This window comes from Triticum urartu, chromosome 5 (genome assembly GCF_003073215.2).
Source record: "Triticum urartu cultivar G1812 chromosome 5, Tu2.1, whole genome shotgun sequence".
NCBI classification, from domain to species: domain Eukaryota; kingdom Viridiplantae; phylum Streptophyta; class Magnoliopsida; order Poales; family Poaceae; genus Triticum; species Triticum urartu.
In genome coordinates this window covers 6,555,095-6,579,986 of record NC_053026.1, presented here as the reverse complement: position 1 = coordinate 6,579,986, position 24,892 = coordinate 6,555,095, and the positions used below count along the sequence as shown (strand labels likewise).

The following is a 24,892-nucleotide window of genomic DNA, read 5'->3' as shown; positions in this document are numbered from 1 at the left end:
TAAGCCGAGCAGAGCCGGTTCACTTGCCGACCGAGCCACCAGGAGGGGTGCCGCACGAGCTTACGTCCGGCTTGGGTCGACTTGAGAAGATCGGTGAGCGGCAGCACGACATTGGCCAAACGGGGTGGGGGCTTGGCGAGGTATAGGGAGGCGGCACGGCTATCGGCCTGAGGAGAACAGCAGCGCATGATCAGGACGTCCTCTCGAGAGCCCAGTTCCACTCCAAAGTGGCAGCTTGGCTCAGTGGCCCAACCCAGCCCACAAGTGGCTCACGCCGACCAAAAACTCGGTCAGGCCGTCCAGCAGAAGCATGCCAAGGGAGGTGTCCTTCCTGAACTGTTGTTTGTGAACTTTTTTTTAGGGATTGTGTGTGAACTGGCTATATGTCTGAGTAACTTTTCCTTAACTGAGAAATGGCAAAGCTCATGAACTTGTGTAATAAAATAAATGTTGACATACTGACTTGATCATGAACAAAAGGGCATGTAAAATAGGTTAACTATTTGACACATGGAATACTCAAAAAAGAGGGGTTTCAGTATGGTGTACTGCATTTCTTTTAGCAGAACAGAGAATCTCACAACGGGCTGCTACTTTGGCACTGACTACAACTAAATATGTTATTTCTAATATATCCAGACTACTACTACAACATATGGTCACAGGTAAATATCCATCACAGGCACAGCTCTACAGAAACATCCCTTTTCTGGCATTTTCTCGCATCCCTCTTCTGGCAGCCTGTTCAGGAGTCTATAGGACCTGTAACAAACAATAACACAACATGAGTCAAATAACCAAGCCTTCTTTTGCATGCAAAAAACCTCTCCCAAGGTGAATGAGAGAGGGAACATGCAAGCAATATTTAATCAAATTCTTTGCAAAATGTCACACAACTCAAAGTTAGCGCCCGTCGACAAACCTACAAGCCCCAACATGCATCTCTTGTTCCAAAAAATCTAAAACTTCCAAGTCTACAATGGAAGATGTGGATGCTTTGGTGAAGAAAACATGGATGAAGTCTTTCTCTACAACTTACTTGCTGCGCACCACCTATTTAACAAAACCATAAACTTCCAAAATATCAGCATACTTTATGGTGTGCTATGATATCCACTGAAAAAAATAGCGCGCTATAGCGTCGCTAATAGCACGCTATAGCGTATTGAGAATTGCCTCGCTAAATATATCGGTGTACAACGTCTCGCTAATAGCATATTTTGAGGTCGCCACTATTTTGCTGTAGCGCGCTATTTTTTTCATTTGAGATCACATGGGTGTCATGTAAGAGTGTGACATAAGCTTACAGACTTAGTGCTAGCATTATATCTGGATAATAATTATCAGCAAAAAAATGGAATATACATACATGAGAATTGAAATAATAATATGGATAATAATCTGTAGATGGGTCTAGTTAAAAGAGGAGGGTGTACCTAGCTTGTAAGAACTTCTCCAAGTTCTGATAATTCTGCAGTCCACTGTACGGTGCTTCGTTGTTTTTTGAGTGTGTGAAACACCCCAACCTATGGAGTTAGGGGGAAAATCTCTTAGTGCTAGCACTTGCTAATGATACTTCGGTACAGAGGAATGGATGGCAGTGATCAAGCAAACCACCGTTATAATATATAAATGAACTTACAGAAATATGAACTTCAGCACCTGAAGGGCCCTTGCATGTGATCATCAGCGTATTTTCCAACTGACAATTGCAGAGAAAAAGCATTGCAGTCAAGACCGTTAAGCTAACAACTATCACACAAATGTAATTTATTTCCAACTCATTAACCTAACAAATCTCTAATACACCCACCTCAATTGTGGTAGAAACAGGTTTTCCATTGATAGATTCAATAACATCACCTTTTTGGATTCCGAGTATCTCAGCATTAGATCCTTTCGACACCTAGGCTTCAATTGCCAAACAATTATACCATATACACATGGGAAAAGGAGCACCTTCCGGAAGCCATTACATACCTCTTGAACAATAAGACCATGATCAATGTTATACATACGCCATAACATGTCAACATGAGCAGGTTCTAGAAGCTTGATGGCTTGAAACATCATCCCAAGATGGGGCCGGGCGATGCACCTACACCAAATCAGACACCATTTTAACATATTTCGAGCAAGGTATAATGAAACCTTTCAAAATAAGCAATCTTTGGTGTTTCTATCTAACATGTTAAAAGAATCAACATACTTCGAGCAAGGTATACAGGAGTTGTAATTTTTTTCGAAATAAGCAAACCTTTGGTGGAACTCAACTTCTATTTAACATGTTAAAAAGCAACATATTTTGAGCAAGGTATACAGGAGTAAGTAACCCTTTCAAAATAAGTCATCTTTAGTGGAATCCAACTTCTATCTAAGGGCCACCAAATATTTTGATACAAATAAAGTTCAAAAAGGCCGAAAAGGGATGAATCATTCATTGTAGTTGAAAAATGCTCAAAGACGGGTTTTCATGACATTACGTAAAAGTAAAACATCATATTTCAACATAACCAGGAACAATTGAGTACCACAAAGAGTATTTGAATATCTCCTAGGTTTCAGGAAATTGTCCGTCAAAATTGACAGAGAGAACCTAAAAGATAGTTTTCCATTTAACTTTACTCTACAATTTGGCTGAAGACATGCGAATCGGAATTATAATGCCTTATCAGTTCCTTATTATATCTAGTTGTCATCATGAACCATTTTGTAGTCTCAGCATGGTTCTACTTGTTTTATTTTCAGCTCTTGATTTGCTTATAAATAATTATTATTGCTAAATTGCTTATGTTAGCCACTTTTACAAACATATGACTGTGTGTATATACATAAAACACGAAAATGATACATTTTCTTTGAGAATCCTAACATAACTTATGGTCATTACATTGCACTGTTCAAAATATATATCTGCCAGTTAATCGGCATATCAGTCAGTTAAAAAGGATCTATTCACGCAATTAACTGGGTGGACCAATTTATCTGTCTAACAAGCAGATTAATCGGCTTGTCAGACCGAATTATTGGCTGGACTGATTAACTGCCTGGGTAATTTTGGCCCAAATTTAGCTCATTCCCTCCCTTTACCCACAGCCTCCCACGCATTAGGTTGGTCCGTGCTCTCTCCCGCTCATCGAGGAGCAGCCCCAGCGCATTAGGTTGGTCCGTGCTCTCTCCCACTCATGGAGGAGCAGCCCCCACGCCAAGCAGTCGTCGGCGCTGACCCTCCTCGAGCAGCTGCCTGCGTTACCGCAGCGGACACACCTCCACTCCTCCAGCTGCTTCGCCATATGCTCCTCCTGTCCTCTATCCATGGCTTCACCAGGCTGCAAGGTAAACTCCTCTCCTCTCTGATGTAATACTGCTGCTGTTCTGCTGCTGCAGTGTCGCTCTCCTATGTAGTATCTAGAATGCATTGGTGTGGTGCATTTGGCATTTGCGGCAATCTATGGCTGCTTCTACTGCAGCATGTGCTCCAATATTGCAAAGCAATTCAGATGCAGCCTAGGATATATATAGACATGACCCAGTTAACCTACCAATGAATTCAGTTAATAGGCTGATAAGCCAATTAATCCCTAACTCAACACCCAACCGTATGCTACCAGTTACCGATATCCTGAAGATTGTTAAATTGCATAAAAGTGAGCAAATAGATACTGCAAGAAATAGTGATCGTGGCTGCCCCGCCCGCACACAGAAAATCGTGGGCCGTTTTCCTTTCCTTTCTTTCCGTCAAACAGAAAATATAAATAACTAGACAAACGAGGTTCGATCCGTTAATTACGTCGTCATCCCACGACTGACTCCACGTAAAACTTGATCCTCTAATTACGGCAGTCACGATACGCACAAAATCGTGGGCTCATGCATCCATTAAATTGCTTGCATGTAACGGAAAATCTGCGAAAGAATAAACATGCGCGCCTCGGCCGGCGCCACCGCGTCCTGTTGTTCCCATGTGTGAACCGTCGCCGTTCTCGATCACGCAGTTGTCTCCATCGTGTCTAGAAGCTCACCGGAGTCGTCTCTTCACGCCGCCGTAGTCACGACCTCGCCGCCGCGGCCGGTCCTGTCGGTCCGGCCCGAGCTTTACCTCTGCCGGTCCGGTCCGGGAAAAGAGGACCGCTGTGCTGCTCGGTCCGGTCCGCCGGCGGCCGGTCCAAACGGCGGCTCGGTCAGGGACCGGACCGGCCCGGACCGTGTCCACCCTGAATAGTATCTAAAATGCACTTGTGTGGTGCATTTGGCATTTGCGGCAATCTATGGCTGCTTTTACTGCAGCATGTGCTCCAATCTGTGTTTTGATTTTCGGTTTGAGCTTTTTTTTGCCCTAGGCCGAGATGGCCGGATTTCGGCCATTTTCAAAAATTTCGGCTGAAATTTGACCAAATTTTGACTGCAATTTGACCAAAAGTTGCCAAATTTAAGCAATTTCGGCCTAAATATACTTTTCGCCCCAGGCCGAGATGGCCGAAATTCGGCCGAAATCCACTTTTTTCGGCCGAAAATCAAAACACAGGCTCCAATATTGAAAATCAATTCAGATGCAGCCTAGGATATATATATAGACATGGCCCTAGTTAACCTACCAATGAATTCAGTTAATAGGCTGATAAGCCAATTAATCCCTACTCAACACCCAACCATATGCTACCAGTTACCGATATCCTGAACATTGTTAAATTGCATAAAAGTGAGCAAATAGATACTACAAAAAATAGTTTGACTTCTAACAATAAGTAAGAAGAAAACAACAATAAGTAAGAAGAAAACAATAGGAGGGAACACATTAGCTTAGCATCACCAATCATATAGATACTATCTCAGAGGTGAGAGGAAAAACGCACCGATATTTCTTCCATGAATCCAAACAGTTGAGCAAAATGGAAGAAGGTATAAAAGACCCAAATCTCTTAGGGACGTTGACCATTCCGACAACGTTTTCATTCAAGTCAATGACTAGGCCCCCATTGTCATACTACAACAATTCACATTGACAAAACATGAGAGTTTACAGTAACAAGAAAAATGTTATAAAACAAATGACATAGAAAAACTAATAGTTGTAACAAATGTATATAATACTATCTCATGATAGGATATATTACCTCATTATCATCACCATGCTCGTCTGGAGAACGGAAATACACATTGTGGTACCGCCGATACATGTTTGGATTCTTATATTCTGCCCTAGCATATGTTATCCTTAGATTTAAGGAATCGTCTCTTCCGAGCCGAAAAACATCTTGAGCAAATTTTACATCTTCTTCACAAAAAGATGGTAACTTGATTGGTTGATCCACCTCAACATTCAAGAAAGTGATACCGTAATGGGGCTGATAGTAGACCAGATCGCCCTTTGCACTGGTGCCATTTAGCAAATGAACAGTGACCTGAGAAGAAAGTTCCGGAACAGATTGTATTAGAGATTTGAACAGATGATGTTTCCATTTTGTTATTAACTAGAGAAGGCCAAGAGCACAAAAAGTGTGTCCTTTGCACTGGTCCCGTCTACCAAATGAACAGTTCTAAAAACAAAGTTCCGGAACAGATTGTACTAGAGATTTGAACAATGCTTAATTAGTAAGAAAATCACATATGATGTTTCCATTTTGTTATTAAATCGAAAGGCCAATATATATAGCACAAAAAAAAACATGTCCTTGCATTGGTGTAATCTAACAAATGAACATTGACCTAAAAAAGGCTGCGGGGCAGATTATATAAGATTTTTGAACAATGCTTAGTAAGCAAACACATGTGCCATTTCCATTTTGTTATTATTAGGAAAGGCGAATGGTAGCACACACAAGAAAAACAAGAGAATTGCAACTAGTAATTTATTTGGGGGTGGAAGCGGCTGGGCTGGAAAAGAATGATAGATGTTTTTTAGAAGAAACACTACATTTAACTCACATCAGCACGAGGAGCATACTCTTCGCCACCTGACCAGCCGCTGTCAGGAGAATCCTTTGTGCGAATCAGACGCGCAGTTGTCAAAACAAGGCCGGCTTTCTTCTCCTCATCCCAATCAACCAAGAAGCCGGAGCAGCGTCTCAGTGGTTCACCATCTGCGTGATTCAAACACGATTGATACATACATTTTTAAGTTGCGCGACGGGCAATGGATCAATCAATCCAAACCAGAGAGGCTGCATATACACATCCTACATACCAAGAGAGGATGAAACCCCTAGGAGAAATCTGGCAGCAGAGAGCGCGGCCTCGCTTGAATCACGGACGGCGAAGACCTCGGCGGTGTGAAACCGGGTCGGGGGTTTGAAGTAATCGAGCGTAGGGATTTTCACAGGCGGTGGAGCTATATATATATTGATCGAGAGTAATAATTAATTAATTAAACAGTTGCGTTTACATCTTGAGTAAATAAACTGACTGATGAAAAAAATCGAGAGTGAACTGATGACTGATGAAAAAATGGACGAGACGGACCTGATTTCTGGTCGCGTTCCATCCTGGCCAAGTCGGCATCGCTGAGAATCCACGCGTCTGGATCAGGGAACGATGCCTCGTCTCTCCGCACACTCACCTTCTTCTTCTTCTCCGGCAAGGCCAAGGGATCGTCTCGGCTGGTCGGATCGGCCGTCATGGTTCTTCTGTTGTTGGATCTCTCCCCACCCGCCGCACTCATCCTCTTTCTTGGATGGCCACGATCGAGAAACCAACCGATCCTCCTCTAGCAATCGCGCCGCCGCCGCCGCCGCCTTCTTCTCTCCAACAGTCCACCGACCGACTCCAACTGATCCGAACGACTGTGGTCATGGTGGCAGATCCTCCAATGGCGCCGCCGGTTTTTTTTTTTTTTTTGAGACCACCCTCCTCTGTGCTGGGCTTGGCCCATTTATTGTTTTTCTCTCTTTTGCTCGCAGCCTGCACGCGACGTCGCGAGCCGCTGGTGCAACCCGGTTTTGGCAAGCTTCTCCCCGTCCGGTTTTCCTTCCGTTTTTTTTTCTTTTTTCTGATTAACTTTCATTTTCGTTTTACTTTCTCATTTTATTATCAGCATTTTATAAACGTGGACTTTTTTTCAAATCTGTGAGCTTTTTCAAATGCGCGAACGTTTTATTTCAGATTATAATTTTCTTGAAATTAATGAAGTTTTTCAATTTAATAAAAAAATTCCATATTCGTGAAATTTTTTCAAATCTTTAAATAAAAAAATTCGTGAACTTTTTAAAATTTCGTGGTTTTTTAAAAAATTCATCAACTTTTTTCAAATTTGTAAACTTTTCCAAATTTAAAATAAAAAATCTATGAACTTTTTGAAAATTCATGCACTTTTTCCACACCAGGTATAGTTCGGAGACAAGGGGAATGTATCCAGTGCACCCGCACTTGTGGTGCTACCGGCGCACCGGATGTCATAGAATATTTTCAAAAAATCTAGCACGTTAATGTAACATCAATGTATGATGTCACAAAAAGTTGAAATATTTTTTCAGATATAAAAATAACAAATTTGACATCAATGTGATAATGGGCCAAATCTAGAGCCCAAGTTATGTTACATACTATTCAGTGTTGAATTTGTCATTTTTGTTTTTTCGAGTTATGTTTTGCACTTTGACTTGAAATTTTGTGACAATCCACATTGATGTTGTATGAATGTGCTAAAAAAATTCAGAAATTTTTGAACATCTTAAATGCACAATATGACTTCAGTGCACCGGTAGCACCACAAGCTTCGGTGCACCAGATATTCCTCCCGAAGACAAGCCACCACACACATTACAACCACAACACAAAGGGGCCTACCCTGAACTGACAAATGCCAACGAGGCTTCCCTTATCTATGCACCATCCACCCATTAATGTCTGCCTACGAGAGGTCAGCGAGTAAGTGGCGGGAGTGGCTCGATCTTGAGAAAGACATCGGAGGCACCAACAATGGCGTACATACCGCCCCCTGAAGATCAATCTGGGATAGAACGAGCATCGAAGGAACGCAACACATAACCTCCAAGCCGTGTCTCCGTACAAGATGCTCCCTATAGAGGGACGGCATCGAGAACACCGTTATCGCCGATTCAGAACCGGGCCTAGAATTTTGCCCAAAGTCAACAACCAAGCACAATTTTAAGGATGAGATGCCGACGCACCTCAGCAACGCCTCCAAGAAGGGGAACAATACCAATGGGCGTCGTCGCCATCTCCCAAAACTATGGCCATAGCCGCATGACCCAGGTCTAGCCCATGTCGTCACCTCCCAGCATACCCAGGCTACGGTCTCTTCAGAAGAAAAAAAACTAGCCATGACCACGGGGTTGAATAAGAACATCTACAGCCTGTTCCTTAAAAAAACATCTATAGACATCGCAAATCCAGCCCCTAAACGTCCGTTGATACGCCCGCGGACGGCTTCAGACGACCCTCATACGGCATATCGGGCAAAGTGCATAATCCATACCTTAGCTATTTTGTTTTTCAATGTGGGATCACATGGAGGGCAAAAGTGCAGTCCGAAAATAGCCGAAACATACTACGGTGACATCCGGGCCGGCAACAACGTTCGTAGCGGCAAGAGTGGAGAGTAGGAGTGTTCTGGCGGTGCTAAGGGCTTAGTACTACGGCGGAGCTAGGGTCGGGCCGACGCGGACGAGGGAGAAGAGAGGAGAGCAAAATGTCTGGCCCGACAAGTCGGGGCCGGAGGATTTTGATGCAGTTTGCGGAGGGTCCTACCTATCGAGTCCAACATGACGGATGCGTCGCGATTATGTGTATTTATATCCGTCCTATATTTCGGCTGGACAGAGAATGTTGATCACTTAAATCGTTCAAGGCCGATCAATATGAGGAACATGGTAGCTGAATTGTTTTTCTCTCTGTTGCGAGGCGAACACCAGGCGACTAGGGTTTGCTGGCCCGCTGCCGGCCGCCTTCTTGGCGGCAGCGCGGCTGCCGGCGACTGTTGTCCCAGGACGGCGCCGTTCGACGCCGTGGCTGGTTTCTCTCTCTACTGCGAGATTTTGGTCGTATTTGCACCAAGTCTCCCGTAGTAGATGTGTTTTTTCTGCTCCATCATCTTGATCGAAGGAGCATATGCTGTGCAAGAGCCTGTGATTCAACAAGGACAAGTTGAGTTCCAATCAATCTCATACTATGCGTTGAAGTTGTGAGGGGCTGTGGTTATCTTTGTTGCTGTAGGTTTTTGTGTAAGGATTGATCGTGCGGGAAGAAGCAATGAAGGTTTTGAGTTGGAATTGTAACGGACTGGGGAATGCCCCGGCGGTTCGTGCTTTGTTGGACGTCCAGCGAGGATGCAACCCAGATATGATGTTTTTGTCGGAGACACACTTAGACAACTATCCGGCTGAGTGCTTGAGAAGGCGATTAAAGATGGATCGAAAGTTAGTATGTGCTGGGGATGGAAGGAAAGGTGGCTTGTTGTTATTGTGGAAGAAAGAAATTAAGGTTCATAGGTTGGAGCTTGACCCCATGTTCATAGACGTGAGAGTGGAGGATGAGAATAACAATGAATGGAGACTCACCGGTATGTATGGTGAGTTCCGATGGGAACACAAGTACAAGACTTGGGATAGAATGTGGCGGTTGCATCAGAACACTAATCTACCATGGCTCCTGGTGGGAGATTTGAATGAGATACAATTCCTTAATGAGAAAGATGGGGGCAACCCTCGACCGCAGCAATACATGCATGCGTTTCAGTCTGCTATTGATGACTGCGAACTCAGGGACATGGGGTTTGTAGGAGATCGGTTCACGTGGCAGCGAGGCCGGATTAGAGAGAGACTAGATCGTGGGCTGATAAATGATGCATGGTCGATGCTATATCCACATGCAGTTTTGCAGAACTTGAATTATAACCACTCCGACCATAGACCCTTATGTGTGGATACGGAGTATTATACCCAGATAGGAGACAATGGCGGACACACTAAACGGTTTGAGGCACGTTGGTTAAGAGAACAATCTTTCTCGGATGTGGTACAGGAGGCGTGGGTCTCGGCGGGTGCTGCCCCGGGTTTAACCACCGTCCATGAGAAATTAAACCGCATGCATAATATATTTCATGATTGGGATCAAAGGGTGCTCAAGAAGCCTAAGAAAAGGCTACAGAAGGCACAGAAAGAGCTTGAGCAAATTATGACTGGACCCATCAATGATGAAAGTGAAGAGAAGAGGAAAGAGTTGTCGGAACTGATTGAGTATTTGCTGGAACTTGAGGAAATTTATTATATGCAGCGCTCCCGAGCGGGGTGGCTAAAAAATGGAGACCGTAATACGGGATTTTTCCAAGCCTATGCTTCTGCGAGGAGAAAGAGGAATTTTATTAAAAAACTGAAAGATGGAGATGGTAATGTGATAGAAGGTACGACTGCTCTTAACCCACATGTACAGAGTTATTTTCATAGCTTATTTACTTCAGAGGTGCAACATGTGGATCCTTCTATTACAAATAAAGTCCAAACTAAGGTGACTGAACAAATGAATGATATGCTTTTGGCCCCCTATACCCACGAGGATGTGCGGAAGGCGGTTTTCGGTATAGGTGATCTTAAAGCACCTGGGCCTGATGGGCTTCATGCCATTTTCTTCAAAAAGTTTTGGCATATTTTGGGTGATGAGATTTCTCAAGAGGTTTTGTTTGCAATAAATTCAAGGCAAATTCCAGCATAATGGAATGATACGTCCATAATTCTAATACCCAAAGTGGATTCACCCGAATTAATCACACAGTACAGACCTATCAGTCTTTGTAATGTCTTATATAAGATAATATCAAAGATGCTCGCTGCTAGGTTGAAAGGAATTTTGCCTGATATTATTTCTCCTACTCAGAGTGCTTTTGTTCCTGGACGGTTAATTACTGATAATGTCCTTATTTCCTATGAGTGTATCCATAAAATAAAAAACACAAGAGCAGGGCGAACAGGTCTGTGTGCAGTGAAACTGGACATGCACAAGGCTTATGACCGTGTTGAGTGGATTTTCTTAAGAAGCATGATGGAAAAGCTAGGGTTCCATGCCCTATGGATTGATATGATTATGGCTTGTGTATCCTCTGTTAGATACAAAGTAAGATTTAATTCTCAAGAAACAAATATGTTCACCCCTACTAGGGGGATTCGACAAGGGGATCCCCTCTCCCCATACTTGTTCCTTCTTTGTGCATAAGGGATGTCTAGTATGTTGCAATATGAAGAAGAAGTTGGTGGCATGGATGGAATTAGAGTGTGCAGAAATGCACCGTCAGTATCACACCTTTTATTTGCTGATGATTCTCTAATTCTCATGAGAGCAGATGTGTTAAATGCAACTTCCTTACAGCAAGTACTGGATACCTATATGTGCAAGTTCAGGACAAATGGTGAGTCTGGCTAAATCAAGTATATTTTTCAGTCCTAATACCAGTGTCGTCTCTAAACCAGAAATTAGTCAAATTCTTCATATTAATACAGAAGCATTGTCAGATAAGTATCTTGGGCTTCCAGCTATAGTTGGTGCAGATAAGAGTGATTGTTTCAGACACTTCATTGATAGAATCAAAACAAGGTTGATAGGATGGATGGAAAAACAACTTTCTATTGGGGGCAAAGAGATTCTCTTAAAGGCTGTAGCGCAGGCTATCCCAGTTTTTGCCATGTCTGTCTTCAGTCTTCCCAAGGGGATTTGTAAAGAAATTACAAACAGTATTGCTCAGTTCTGGTGGGGGGATGATGAGGAGCATAAAAGAATGCATTGGATGTCATGGTGGAAATTGTGCATCCCAAAGAGTGAAGGAGGTACGGGCTTTCGCGACCTATATTCGTTTAATTTAGCTATGTTGGCAAAACAATGTTGGAGACTCATCACTGTCCCAGATTCCTTGGTAGCAAAAGTGTTGAAGGCCAAATATTACCCCAATGGAAGTATACTAAGTGCTACCCCAAAAAATGGGTCATCCTTCACATGGCAAAGTATACTGAAGGGTCTTGATACATTCAAAAGAGGATATATTTGGAGAATTGGTACGGGTGAAGAGGTAAACATTTGGAAGGACCCTTGGATCCCTTCGAGTTCTGACATGAAAGTGATCACACCGAGAGGCCAATCAATTCTTACTAAGGTCTGCAAGCTAATTGATCCAGTGACCGGGACATGGGATGATACGCTTCTAGAAAGCATTTTTTATCCAGTGGACGTGAGAAGGATACTTCAAATCCCTGTTCACTTCCAAGCTTTTGATGATTTTGTAGCATGGCAACCAAACAGAACAGGCATCTTCTCTGTTAAAACAGCCTATCATTTGCAATGGATGCATACTTATAGGTCCCATGCAAATATGATGGAAAGACCATGTGGATCCACACCTTTGGCAGTATGGAGTAATCTTTGGAAATTATCCGTTCCACGTAAAGTTCAAATTTTCTGTTGGAGAGTGTTACGAGGGATCGTCCCGCTAAGAGCCATCCTAACTAATAGGCAGGTTGGCTCCAACGGCGCCTGTCCTATCTGCCACCAGGGCGCGGAGGACATCCGACATCTCTTGTTCCAGTGCGTGCATGCGAGGTACCTGTGGACCAGACTTGGTATGATGGATCTCATTGACCATTCACTGTTGGTGGATAGATCCGGTTCAGTTATTTTTGAGCATTTACTTTCACTGCCGGAGATCCATTTACTTATACACCCAAGTATAAATTTTAAAGAAGCTCTTGCAGTGGGAGGCTGGTATCTTTGGTGGATTCGGAGGCAAGTAACACATAATGAACCGGTGCCACCTTCATGGAGATGGTCGATCTCGGTTCTTTCTATAGCAAAAAACTTCCAGACCGCTACAGCAAGATCACATGATATGCCTGAAACAAAATGGTGCAAGCCAGACCCAAGATATACAAAATTAAACGTTGATGCAGCTTTCTTTGCAGATGAAGGAAGTGGTGCGACAGCTGCTGTCCTCAGAGATGATAGGGGTAAGTTTATCGCCGCGCAATGTAAGTTCATTCCAGTTGTAGCTGATGCAATTACCACGGAAGCGACGGCTATGAGAGACGGCTTGGCATTTGCCAACTCTCTTGGTTTCAATCGGATTGAAGCGGAATCAGATTCACTTCAAGTAATTAATTTTTGTTTTGGTCATACAAGATGGTGGGATGAAGCCGCAGCACTATTTGCAGAATGTGTGGACATAAGTACTGCAATTGGGGAGGTCTTTTTTAAACATTGTATTCGTTCATGTAATCAAGCGGCTCATGTGCTAGCTAACTATAGCTTTTGTAATAAGTCTACTCTTACTTGGTTGGACGAGCCTTCTGACTTCAATGTCAGCACGCTCGTAGACGATGTAAACGTTTTCATGATTTAATAAAGCTAGCCATGATGGCCTTTCTTCAAAAAAAATATGAGGAACATGGTCGGGTTTTTTTTTAACCGGCCAGCAACGAGCCGTCCAGCCGAGCGTAGGGATTGTTGGTTTGGTTTGGGAGCCCGCCTCTAATACTGGACGAAAAAAATCCCTCCCCGAGAGTAAAAAAAACTGGACGAATAAATCCCCAGCGGCGACGGCGGCGGCGGCGCGGCTGCGTTTATAAAAGTTCCAGTTCGCGGCGATCCGGGAAAGAAGACGAGTGCGCGGGTCCATGGCGGCTTATGGAAGCACACGAGACGGTCCCTTGGAGAAGAAGAGGAAGAAGGTGGTTGTGTGGAGCGAAGAGGAAGATGTCTCGACGCCTGATCCGTTCGCGTGGGTTTATCCTGGCTCCTACTACTTGGCGGCCAAGAAGATGGAACAGGCCAGACGCGATGAAGAATCAGGTCCGTCTCATCGATCTTCTTCATCAGTTTATTTATCACAGTAACTAATTACTCTCGATCCATATTTATCGTTATTTACTTATGCTCCTGCCGCCTGCCTGTAGCTCCCCGCCCTGTGAACATCCCCACGCTCGATGACTTCAAACCACCGACCAGGTTTCACACTGCCCAGCTCTTCTCCGTCCGTGAATCTGGAAGCCAGGCCGTGCTCTCCGCTGCCAAATTTCTCCTAGGGGTTTCATCCTCTCTTGGTATGGAGTATGTATAAATGCAGCCTCTCTGTTTTGGATTGATTGATCCATCATGCAAGTTAATGTATGTGTCGACCGTGCTTGAATCAATCACACAGATGGTGAACCGCTGAGAGGCTGCTCCGGCTTCTGGGTCGATTGGGATGAGGGGAACAAAACCGGCCTTGTTTTGACAACTGCGCGGCTCATTCGCACAAAGGATGCTCCTGACAACGTCTCGTCAGGCGGCGAACAGTATGCCCCTCGTGCTGATGTGAGTCAAATCTAACTAGTTGCAATTCACATGCTTTTTTTGTGTGCCATTGGCCCTTTATTATAACAAAATGGAAACGGCATATGCGATTTGCTGGCTAAGCATTCTTCAAAAGTCTTATATAATCTGTTCCGCAACTTTTTTCTAGGTCACTATTCATTTGCTAGATCGCACCAGTGCAAAGGACATGTTTTTGTGCTAGCTATTGGCCTTTTCTAGTTTAACAAAATGGAAACGTCATATGCAATTTTTGCTTACAAAGCATTGTTCAGAAAAATTATACGTTCTGTCCCAGAACATTTTTTAGGTCACTGTTCATTTGCTAGACGGCACCAGTGCAGTGGACATGTTTTTTGTGCTATTGGCCTTCTATGATAACAAACTGGAAACATCATATGCGATTTGCTTACTAGGCATTGTTCAAAAATCTTATAAAATCTGTTCCGGAACTTTTTTCAGGTCACTGTTCATTTGTTAAATGGCACTAGTGCAAAGGGCGAGCTGGTCTACTATCAGCCCCATTACGATATCGCTTTCTTGAATGTTAAGGTGGATCAACCATTCAAGTTACCATCTCTTCGTGAAAAAGATGTAAAATTTGCTGAAGAGGTTTTTCAGCTCGGAAGAGACAATTCCTTAAATCTAAGGATAACATATGCTAGGGCAAAGTATATGAATCCAACCATGTTTGAGCGGCACCACAATGTGTACTTTCATTCTCTAGATGGCCATTACTATGATAATGAGGTAATATATCTTATCATGAAATGGTATTATATACATTTGTTACAATTTTGAGTTCTATATTGCAATCTATTGTATGCCATTTTTCCTGTTATTGTAAACTCATGTTTTGTCGATACGAATTGTTGCAGTATGACAACGGGGGGCCAGTTATTGACTTGAATGGAAAAGTTGCCGGAATGGCCAACAACCCTGAGGGATTTGGGTCTTTTATACCTTCTTCCATCTTGCTCAATTGTTTGGATTCGTGGAAGAAATATCGGTGTGTTTTCCCTGAAAGCTCTGTGACAGTATCGGTGTGTTTCTTTGTATTGTTGTTAGGTCACTTTTATGCAATTTAATGGCCATAAGTTATGTTATGATTTTTAAGGGCGGGCCTGGCACAGTGATAAGTCTCGCCACTTGTGGCCTGGAGGTCCTGGATTTGAACCAGCCTCCTTGCAAAATTATTATGCAAGGGTAAGGCTGTTGAGAAATTCCCTTCCCTAGGCCCCAACTAGTGCGTGAGCTTTCAGCATCGGTTCGCCCTTTAAGTTATGTTAAATATATATATAGTCATTGTCGTTATGTGTGTGTGTGTGTGTGTGCGTGTGTGCGTGTGCGCGCGCGCGTGTGTGCGTGTGTGCGTGTTTTGACATGTTGCTTCATAAATAATTAAGCAACAATCCTATGGATCTTCGATGGGGCCTAGACGGAAAGAAACAATCAGAACCACTCTTTGACTACAAAATGTTCTATCATGACAACTATTTATATAAGGTAAAACTGATAAGACTTTGTAAGTTTGCTTCGCATGTCTCTAGTACTATCTACAGCCAAAGTGTAGAGTAAATTTAAATGGAAACCTTTGTTTTAGTTTTTTCCCTTAATTTTGATGGACGATTTCCCTGAACCCATCTTTTTCAAGGAGGGCTTGAAGTTAAACCTAGGGGATATTCATGAACAAATAGTATTTGATACTCAATTGATGTCGTTTAAATATGATGTTTGAATTTTACATAAAATCATGAAAAATCCTCTTTGAGCATTTTCTAACTACTATTAATGATTCACCCCCTTTGGGCCTTTTTGAAATCTAGTTGAATCAAAGTATTTGGTTAGTGATAGAAAATTTTGAACATGTTAGATAGAAGTCCTTGTTCAAATAAAGAAAAGATAGAAATTGGATACTAAAGAGGCTTATTTTTGAAAGGTTACTTACTCCTGTGTACCTTGCTCGAAATATGTTAAATTGTATCTGATTTGGTGTAGGTACATCCCTCGGCCCCATCTTGGGATGACATTTAAGGCCGTCAAGCTTCTACAGCCTGCTCATGTTGACATGTTATGGCGCATGTGTAACATTGATGATGGTCTTGTTGTTCAGGAGGTATATAACGCCACTAGTAGAAAAAGGTCCATTAGTCCCGGTTCTGGAACCGGGACTAAAGATTCGGTACTAAAGGCCCCCTGAGTATGCTTAACTTTCGGGTTCTATTCTCCCTTGTTTCCAAGTCTGCACTTGTTCTTTTCCTGACAATAGTAAGATGTCAATCCTATTAACCCTCAGGAGTTTAGCTTGAGCATGAAGTCACACGTTTCACTGTTTGAGTTTGAAACTATTATTCTAAAAACAATAATTATTTAGTAACACTAATATTTCTTGAATAAGTAGCTTGACCATAGTTTGACCAGATTTGACCAAAATTCAAAAAATTGAAATAATTATTTAGTAACACTAATATTCTTGAATAATTATTTAGTAACACTAATACTTCTTGAATAAGTAGTTTGACCATAGTTTGACCTGATTTAACCAAAATTCAAAAAAACTAAAATTTGAGCATATCTTTTTTTCCTTTAAGAATTTGAGGATTCTAAAAATTTGCAAACAGGTGGTAGGCTGTCAAAATCAAATGCGGATTTTTGTGCTGAACATTTTGATATATTATACTTTTTTTCGACATTGTATGCAAAAGTTATAGCCGTTTTACTTTTTCGTAACACTTTTTTGCAAAACATGTCTAAATTTAAGTTTTTTAATTTTCCTAACTAGTAGATGTAGTAATATAACTACATCTCAAAGGATTTTATTATAACACTTTTTTGCAAAGCATGTCCAAATTTAAGTTTTTTAATTTTTCTAACTAGTAGATGTAGTAGGGATTTTATTTTTTGAAATTTTTATCATTTTTTTTTTTTTTCAAAACTGAAATGGCGATATAGGGGGGGGGTAGAGTTTGAGAAATGAGCCCTTTAGTCCCGGTTTGAGACACGAACCGGGACTAAAGGGCATCGCACCCATTAGTCCCGGTTCATATCTCAAACCGGGACTAAAGGTCTAATCTTTAGTTTCGGTTTGAGATACGATAGACCTTTAGTCCTGGTTTGAGATACGAATCAGGACTAATGGGTGCGATGCCCTTTAGTCCTGGTTGAGACACGAACCGGGACTAAAGGGCCCATTTGAATCGGGACTAATGCCTTTAGCCGCTCGAGTTTGTAATGCAACCGGGACTAATGTGTATATTGCGCTGTGACCAAAGCCCTGTTTTCTACTAGTGCACCTTCCTAAAAGTGCTATTTTTCCCATGCGTATATGGTTTAATTATTTGGCAATTGAACCTTAGGTGTCGAAAGGATCTGATGCTGAGATACTCGGAATCCAAGAAGGTGATCTTATTGAATGTATGAATGGAAAATGCATTTCTACCACAATTGAGGTGGGTGTATTAGGTATTTGTTAGGTTAATAAAGTGAAAATAAATTATATTTGTGTGATATTCGTTTGCTTCTTGCTCTTGACTTCTATGTTTTTTCTTTCTGAAATTATCAGTTGGAAAATACGTTGATGAGCCTATGTAAAGGCCTTTCAGACAGTCAAAATGGCCATAATGCTGAAGTTTGTATTTCTGTAAGTTCAGTTCTATCCTATATCGATGGTTCGCTTGATCCCTGCCATCCATTCTTTGTAACAAAGTGTTATTAGCAAAATGTTAGCACTGAGAAATGTGTTATGCTAACTCCATAGATTGGGGTTTTTCACACACTCAAAAAATACCGAAGTACCAGAGAGTTGACTGCGAATGTATCAGACCTTGGAGAAGTTATTGCAAGAGGTACACGTCTCCTCTTTTAACTAGTTCCATCTACAAATTATCTAGATTATCACTTCATTCTCAAGTATGTATATTCTGGTTTTTTGTAGATCGATTATATTTTAATTCAAATATGTAAGCTTATGTGCATTGTGCAATACACTCCTATGTGACATCCTTGTGATGCTTACAATGTTATACCACACTATAAACTATATGTTGATATTTTGGGATTTTATATGGTTTTGGTAAATGGGTGGTGTGCAGCAAGTAAATTGTTGAGAACAGAGTTCATCCATGTTTTTTTTACCAAAGCATGCATGCTCCATGTTTCTTTGCTTTAGCTGCAGCTTTCTTCACTGGAGTTATCTTCTCATTTCCTTTGGCAGTGGCCTTTTTCATAGATGTTTGCTTAGTAGGAGTCATGTTCACAGAAGTTTTCTTCCTAGAGTTAGGAAAACAATACACTAATACAGTTACAGGTTCTTCAATCTATTTCCACATGTAAATATGTACAAATCAGGTTAATACCTCTTGTAATTAGCTATAGGTTCTATATCATCTACAGATTACTCAACAACCCCTTGAGCACTTCTTTCCCGAAATGCTTATTGAGCCAAAGACACTACAGTGAGCAGTAAAAATGTGACTAAAAACATGTTCATTACTCCACCTCCTTGGAGTTTGTTCTCGAGCTTCTACATGTTCTTCAACCACTTGCGCACATTTGTCTCTGCAATGATTTATAAGATAAAACATAGTACTCAGTACTAAGCAATGATATGTAAAGCAAATCAACATGAGAGAACACATTAGTTTGAAGTTGGGTCCTCGTCAACATCAGATAAGATCATAAGAATTATTGTTCGGGTTCCGGCTCCTTGTACACGCCCTTGAGATAACATGAACTTATCTCTGCTTCAAACTCATTCTCCAAGCATTTGTATTGATCCCGATTGTTTTGCTCCATGCATTTAGTTGCTTCATTACACTTAGCAAGATTGGGCCTTCCAGCCTCCTACCTCTTTGTCTCCTCACATTAAACTTACCCATAATGAGCTCTCTTATGCAGCCTTTTTAAGTCCTTAATTTGTTTGCTGCATTTTTTTCTAACCATGCAAAAAGGGCTGCGCATTTCAACAGAAAAAAGAAAGGCCTCCCCCGCAAAAAAAAGGCCACTACTAGCCGTCGGTCGACCCGCCCAAAATTTGGCCGGTTGTACCGCATGTGTATGATCTTTTCGGCCACAACAGATTACGTCTGTCTTTCCCTTTTCACCACGCGCACAGCCATTTCGATCCAGCCGGCGGTGATTAGCGAAACTGCTCGTCCTTGTGCACACGCTCCTCGCGACACCCCGGCCGGCCTTTGCGGCAGCCATCTTGTAGCGCTCTGCCGTTGGTCATTGCCGGCCAGCACACGGCCGCCATCTCGTAGCGCTCCGTCGTTGCTCGTCATCAGCCAGCACACGGTCACCATAGTCGCAGTACGTGCTCGCCGTTACCGTTACCGAAGAACGTAGCCGCAACACCCCAGTTGACGGTGTTCCAGCACGCGGTGTGGAGGTCCCAGCAGGCGGCCGACGTGGTCACAGCACATGCTCGCCGCTGTCGTGGCGGTAGCCGTGGTCGCAGCACCCCGGCCGTGGGGTTCCAACACGTGGATGTTGAGGTCCCAGCTTTTGGCCTCCATGGTTCCAGCATTTTGCGGCCATGGTGGCAGTACACGGCCGTACTTGTTCCAGCACAGACCTGCCGTGTCATAGCAAGCAAAACATCCATGGTCGTACCACTCCAGTCACACTGTGGCCGGACCAAGCATGCAGCGCCACCCGTTTGCAACTCCTTGTGCTCGTGCTTGCAGCCTCGGTGGCGACGGGCGTCGCCGGTTGCAGGTCCGGCTTACACGGTCGTAGCATCACCAAACGGTTGCAGCTCTGGTACACGTGGTTGTAACTTCTTCGATACACGGTTGTAGCATACGCCAACGATAGGCGTCGCAGCGGAACCAACCGTGGTACGTCTCCGATAGCAACGCGCTGTGGACGGCGTACTTCGAGCGGCGCCACGAGGAGCAGATCGCCCTCACCAACGGTGCCGAGCCCGCGGCTGCCACAACTTCGAGGGGAGGCGCCGATGGTGGGGCGTTCCAGGCCGCACCCTCGAGGCCGTCCTCGAGCACATCGAGGCTGACAACACGCCGCGCTTGGAGTACCCGGCGCCCCCCTCCTCTCGCCGCCGCGGCGAATGGAGACAGGGACAACATCGTCTTTGGGCTCTGGCTCTCTGTCCGCCGGCTCGCCGGCGCTTCGCCTCGTCAAGCCGAAGCCACAAGAGACGTCACTGGGCGCCGCACTCGCGGCGGCGCCCTTGTCATCAGCGAGGGAGGCCGCCCCTCTCCTTCTTCCTACTGCCTCATCCGACCGAAGACCAAGCTGGGTTTGCTCCCCGTGAAGAAGATGCACGAGGCCATGGCCGCCGCCGACGAGACCGCCCTCAAGTGGGCGAAGGCGGACTACGTCCGTGAGTAGATGGAGTGCCAGCGTCAGGCCTTCGAGGAGATCGTCGCTCAGCGCCGCGGACGCGAGGAGGGCGGCGTGGTCGTCCTTGATAGCGACGACGAGGATGCGCCCGGGCCGTCCAACCCCCCCGCGCATTGGCCAGAGATGCTCTTAGCATTGGCCAGACTCCACAATTTGTAAACCACTTTAAGCTTATTATACATGCCCTGAAGAGCTTCTGATCGAAGCAAGAAGTCCTGAAGAGCTGAAGCCTCACGGAACTTTTTCATGAAGTTGCCATATCAATGTCTCGTACACTCCTTATGTTAACAATCACAGATGCATCTGAATACAGCAGTCTCTAACCCCTTGTGAGTATCATTTAATATTGTTGGCAAAGGGCCAAATAAACTCGGCAAAGTGTACCCGATGTACACCTCTCAGACAAACATGATTTTGCCAAGAACCAAACGTTAGACACTCGGCAAACAGTGCGTCTCGGCAATATAAAGCTAATTCACGGACAACAGACGGAGACGGTTGTTGCCGCGTGGCGCAGCATTGCCGAGAGCAAAGGAATGCCTCTCAGGAGACAACAATAAGCACGATGCCACCACGTGTCCGTCACTTGACGGGCCGGACCCACGGCCTAAGCCGAGCCCAGAATTTGCCGAGAGCCATGCTCGGGAAATTAAACGAATAGTAAACTACCATGTGTCCACCACCGACAGGCGACCCATGGCCTACCCCGAGTACATGCTAGAGCAATGCTCGGCAAAGCAAACGAATAGAAAATTGCCACGTGTCCACCACCTGACAGGTGGGCCCCACGGCCTACCGTGAGGAGTACTATTACCCACCAATAATTAGCGGTAGTATTGTTCCCTTAAGCGGAAGTACTGTTTGTGCGGTACTTCCGTTGTTGTGCTGCGCGTATTACCATGGGGAGTTCTGTTACCCATCAATAATTAGCGGTTGTACTGTTTTCTTTAGCGGTTGTACCGCTTGAGCTTTTCCAAAACATAACGGTTGGATTCTCCTTCTGGCTATATAAGGTGAGTCTTCTTCCCCATTGACCCTGACATTCTTAACCAAGTTTTCTCCCATTACTGTTGACCTCTTGGAGCTTGCTTTATCATTATTCCCCCCATGAGGAAAAAGTGAGAGGAGATCAATTTCTACATTCTCCACCAACTCGTCTCTCCTCTTAGTGAGGGGAACCTTAAGGATCTAGATCCTGGAGTTCTTTTTTGTTCTTCTTGTTCTTCCTCTCATATTCCTCCATAATTTTCGTTGTTTTGGTGCGATTTGAGAGTGAGGGATTTGAGCACTTCGTGTGTTCTTGGCTTTGCATTAGTTGCATCAGTTCGAGTTTCTCCACGGTGATACGTGGAAGTGAATTAAGTTGAGAAGCTTATTACTCTTGGGTGTTTGGGCACCCTAGAGCTTGTGCCTCTTTGGTTCTTGGGTGCTCTAGACGGTTGGTGGAGTCACGAAGCTCAATCAATGTGGTGTAAAGCTACGGGCAAGCTTCAGGGTCTCCAATTAAGTTGTGGATATTGCCCCGACCAATTTGTACAGGTTCGATGAATGCCCCCAAGGGTCGCCAATTGTACGGGTTCGGTGACCACCCTGAAGGGTCCCTTAGTGCAGTCACGACACCTTGCATTGTGCGAGGGTGTGAGGATAATACAGTGGCCCCACAGCATTGTGCCTCCACAACACTCCAATAAAGATTAGCATCCGCAATGGTGTGAACTTCGAGATACATCATCGTCTCTGCATGCCTCAGTTATCTCTTAGCGAGTCATTTACTTATGCACTTACTTTGTGACAACCTTCGTGCTTGAAGTTATATATCTTGCTATCACTTAGTTTTTTTATCTTGCTTAGCATAAGTTGTTGGTGCACATGGTTGAGCCTAGTGTGTTTAGGTTTTATGGTTGGTAAATTAAACATTAGGTTTATTCCGCATTTATTCAAGTCTAAACCATAATTATTTTATAACACCTATTCACACACCCCCCCCTCTGGGTGATATCCATGTCCTTTCAATCTTCACCATCACCATCTTCATCATCAACCCTAGTTCATCCATCTATTCAATCTATGTATCATAACCTCAAATCGGTTGCTGAGAGTACTTTTTTGTGTTGATTACATCTTGTAGTTGATGCTTAGGTGTTTTATCGATGAAAGACTGTTATGTTCAAATTGTTTACCATCTATTCATACCCAGTTACCCACTGATCATGATCCATATGATGTTCCGTGAGTAGATTTAGTAGTTCTTGAGGACATGGGAGAAGTCTTGTTGCTAGTAATCATGTGATGTTGGATATCGTTTAATGTTTTGAATATCGTTTAGTGTTCGAACAAATGATGGCGACACTAATGACTTTCTGATGAAAATAGGATGGCACTAGGGTTAGCTTTGATCCCTTATCTTTTTTACTTTGGTGATGGATGAGATCACTAGAGATATACAAGGAGATATTCCATTGTGTATGCTCTTTACGGATGATGTGATGCTAGTCGATGATAGTTGGATGGTGGTTAATAGGAAGTTAGAGCTATGGAGACAAACCCTGGAGTTGAAAGGTTTCAGACTTACTAGAATTAAAACCGAGTACATGAGGTGTGGTTTCAGTACAACTAGGCACGAGGAGGAGGAAGTTAGCCTTGATGGGAAAGTGGTGCCTCGGAAGGACACCTTTAGGTATTTGGGGTCAATGTTGTAGAAGGATGGGGGTATCGATGAGGATGTGAACCATTTAATCAAAGTCGGATGGATGAAGTGGCGACATGGCATTCTCTCTGACAAGAGAGAATGCCACGTAATCTAAAAGGCAAGTTTTATAGGACGGCGATTCGACCCGCGATGTTGTATGGCACTGACTGTTAGCCCACTAAAAGGCGACATGTTCAACATTTACGTATGAAGCACATGTTCAACAATTATTGTCATGAAGCACATCACTATTGGACACCTAATGGTAAAAAGAATACCAATTGAGAGAGTTTTACATACATATAGTTCTGCCAACACCATCCAGAATATATACACACTTTTAAGCAACATACAACAGAAACACTATTTGAAGCACCAGCATTAATTGGGACTAGGGGAAGACATTGTGGGATTAGTTTGTAGATGATTGGTCGCGAGATTGATAGAAACCTAAACCCCAATTTAAGAATTATTGCACAAGGGGCTGATTTGATCCTAAAGTTAATGCTATGATAGATTTATCTTAATTATTTCTCTTGTATTTGTGAATACTTACATGGAGAATACAATCATAAGTAGTTATTTGTCCAAATAAGGGTAGTACCTTAGTGCATGTCTACCCGCACAACACTTATCAAAACAACAGAAGGTAACTCAATGGAATTTGGTGAAAGTGACTTGGCGAAATTTTTGTGTGTCCTCAAGAGCGTTTTAATCACTATAAGAAACACATCCACTTGTCCTTAGCATATGTGGGCCACTAGCTGCACTTTATTGTTCTTGTTATTGTTTACCGTCTTATGAATTATCTTACTATCGAACATCCTATCGAATTACTTTTATAACTTTTGTAGTGAAACCTTGCTAAAAAAAATCTTGTTAATTCCTTTTGCTCCTCTTTGGGTTTAACGCTCTTACTTATCAAAGAGGCTGCCATAGATACCATATACTTGTCATTCATCAGCCGTCCAATGAATGGTCATTAACCTGTCGCTGTTGTTAACTATAGCAGGTCGGTGTTGTGTTTCCTGATACACACAAAATTGACACCACACATGATTATTATTATGAAGCCCATCACTATAGTTCTGCATATATATAGTTCTGCCAGCACCATTCACAACTTATACACACTTTTAAGCAACATACAACAGAAACACTGTTTGAAGCATGACAAACAGAAGTTTCACTAGGCTAAGAACAAAACTTCAAATCAACTAAGTAACTATGCTCGCTCAAAATGGATGGAGTGCTCTACTTCACTTCGTTGTGTGGAGCCATCTCCTTGCTTGATGAATTTACCAATTGTTTGTTTATTTCCTTCCTTTTTTCACAGTTTCATTCATGAACATTTAATAAATATCTTGAAGATTTATTGAAAGTAAAGAACACTTTTTAAATTTACAAATTTATTGAAAGATCATGCACATTTTTCAACTCTATGAATATTTTCTAATTTGTGAAGCTTTTTCTAATTCACGAACATTGTTTGAGATCCACTCATATTTTGTAAGTTCACGAATATTTTTTAACAATTATGGTTTTGTTAATGTG

General features: G+C 43.1%; 2 protein-coding genes across 2 annotated transcripts in view; one reads left to right on the top strand and one right to left on the bottom strand.

Annotated features, from left to right (window-relative positions):
- Nucleotides 1-714: 714 nt before the first annotated feature.
- Nucleotides 715-6,616, bottom strand: LOC125555712 (serine protease HTRA3-like). The gene is made up of 10 exons (XM_048718574.1): nucleotides 6,460-6,616; nucleotides 6,185-6,349; nucleotides 5,926-6,080; nucleotides 5,115-5,402; nucleotides 4,854-4,984; nucleotides 1,981-2,098; nucleotides 1,814-1,906; nucleotides 1,643-1,702; nucleotides 1,437-1,526; nucleotides 715-762 (listed from the first exon to the last, which is right to left on the bottom strand). The coding sequence occupies exons 1-9, from the start codon at nucleotides 6,614-6,616 to the stop codon at nucleotides 1,437-1,439; spliced, it is 1,257 nt and encodes a 418-aa protein (XP_048574531.1). The 3' UTR covers nucleotides 715-762.
- Nucleotides 6,617-13,607: 6,991 nt separating this feature from the next.
- The window catches only part of LOC125506840 (serine protease HTRA3-like), a 29,579-nt gene continuing 18,294 nt past the window's right edge, over nucleotides 13,608-24,892 (top strand). Inside the window, exons 1-6 of the mRNA XM_048671547.1 lie at nucleotides 13,608-13,782; nucleotides 13,887-14,033; nucleotides 14,132-14,286; nucleotides 14,746-15,033; nucleotides 15,162-15,292; nucleotides 16,282-16,399. Of these exons, the coding sequence (XP_048527504.1) occupies nucleotides 13,608-13,782; nucleotides 13,887-14,033; nucleotides 14,132-14,286; nucleotides 14,746-15,033; nucleotides 15,162-15,292; nucleotides 16,282-16,399 (1,014 nt within the window). The remainder of the gene's footprint in view (nucleotides 13,783-13,886; nucleotides 14,034-14,131; nucleotides 14,287-14,745; nucleotides 15,034-15,161; nucleotides 15,293-16,281; nucleotides 16,400-24,892) is intronic.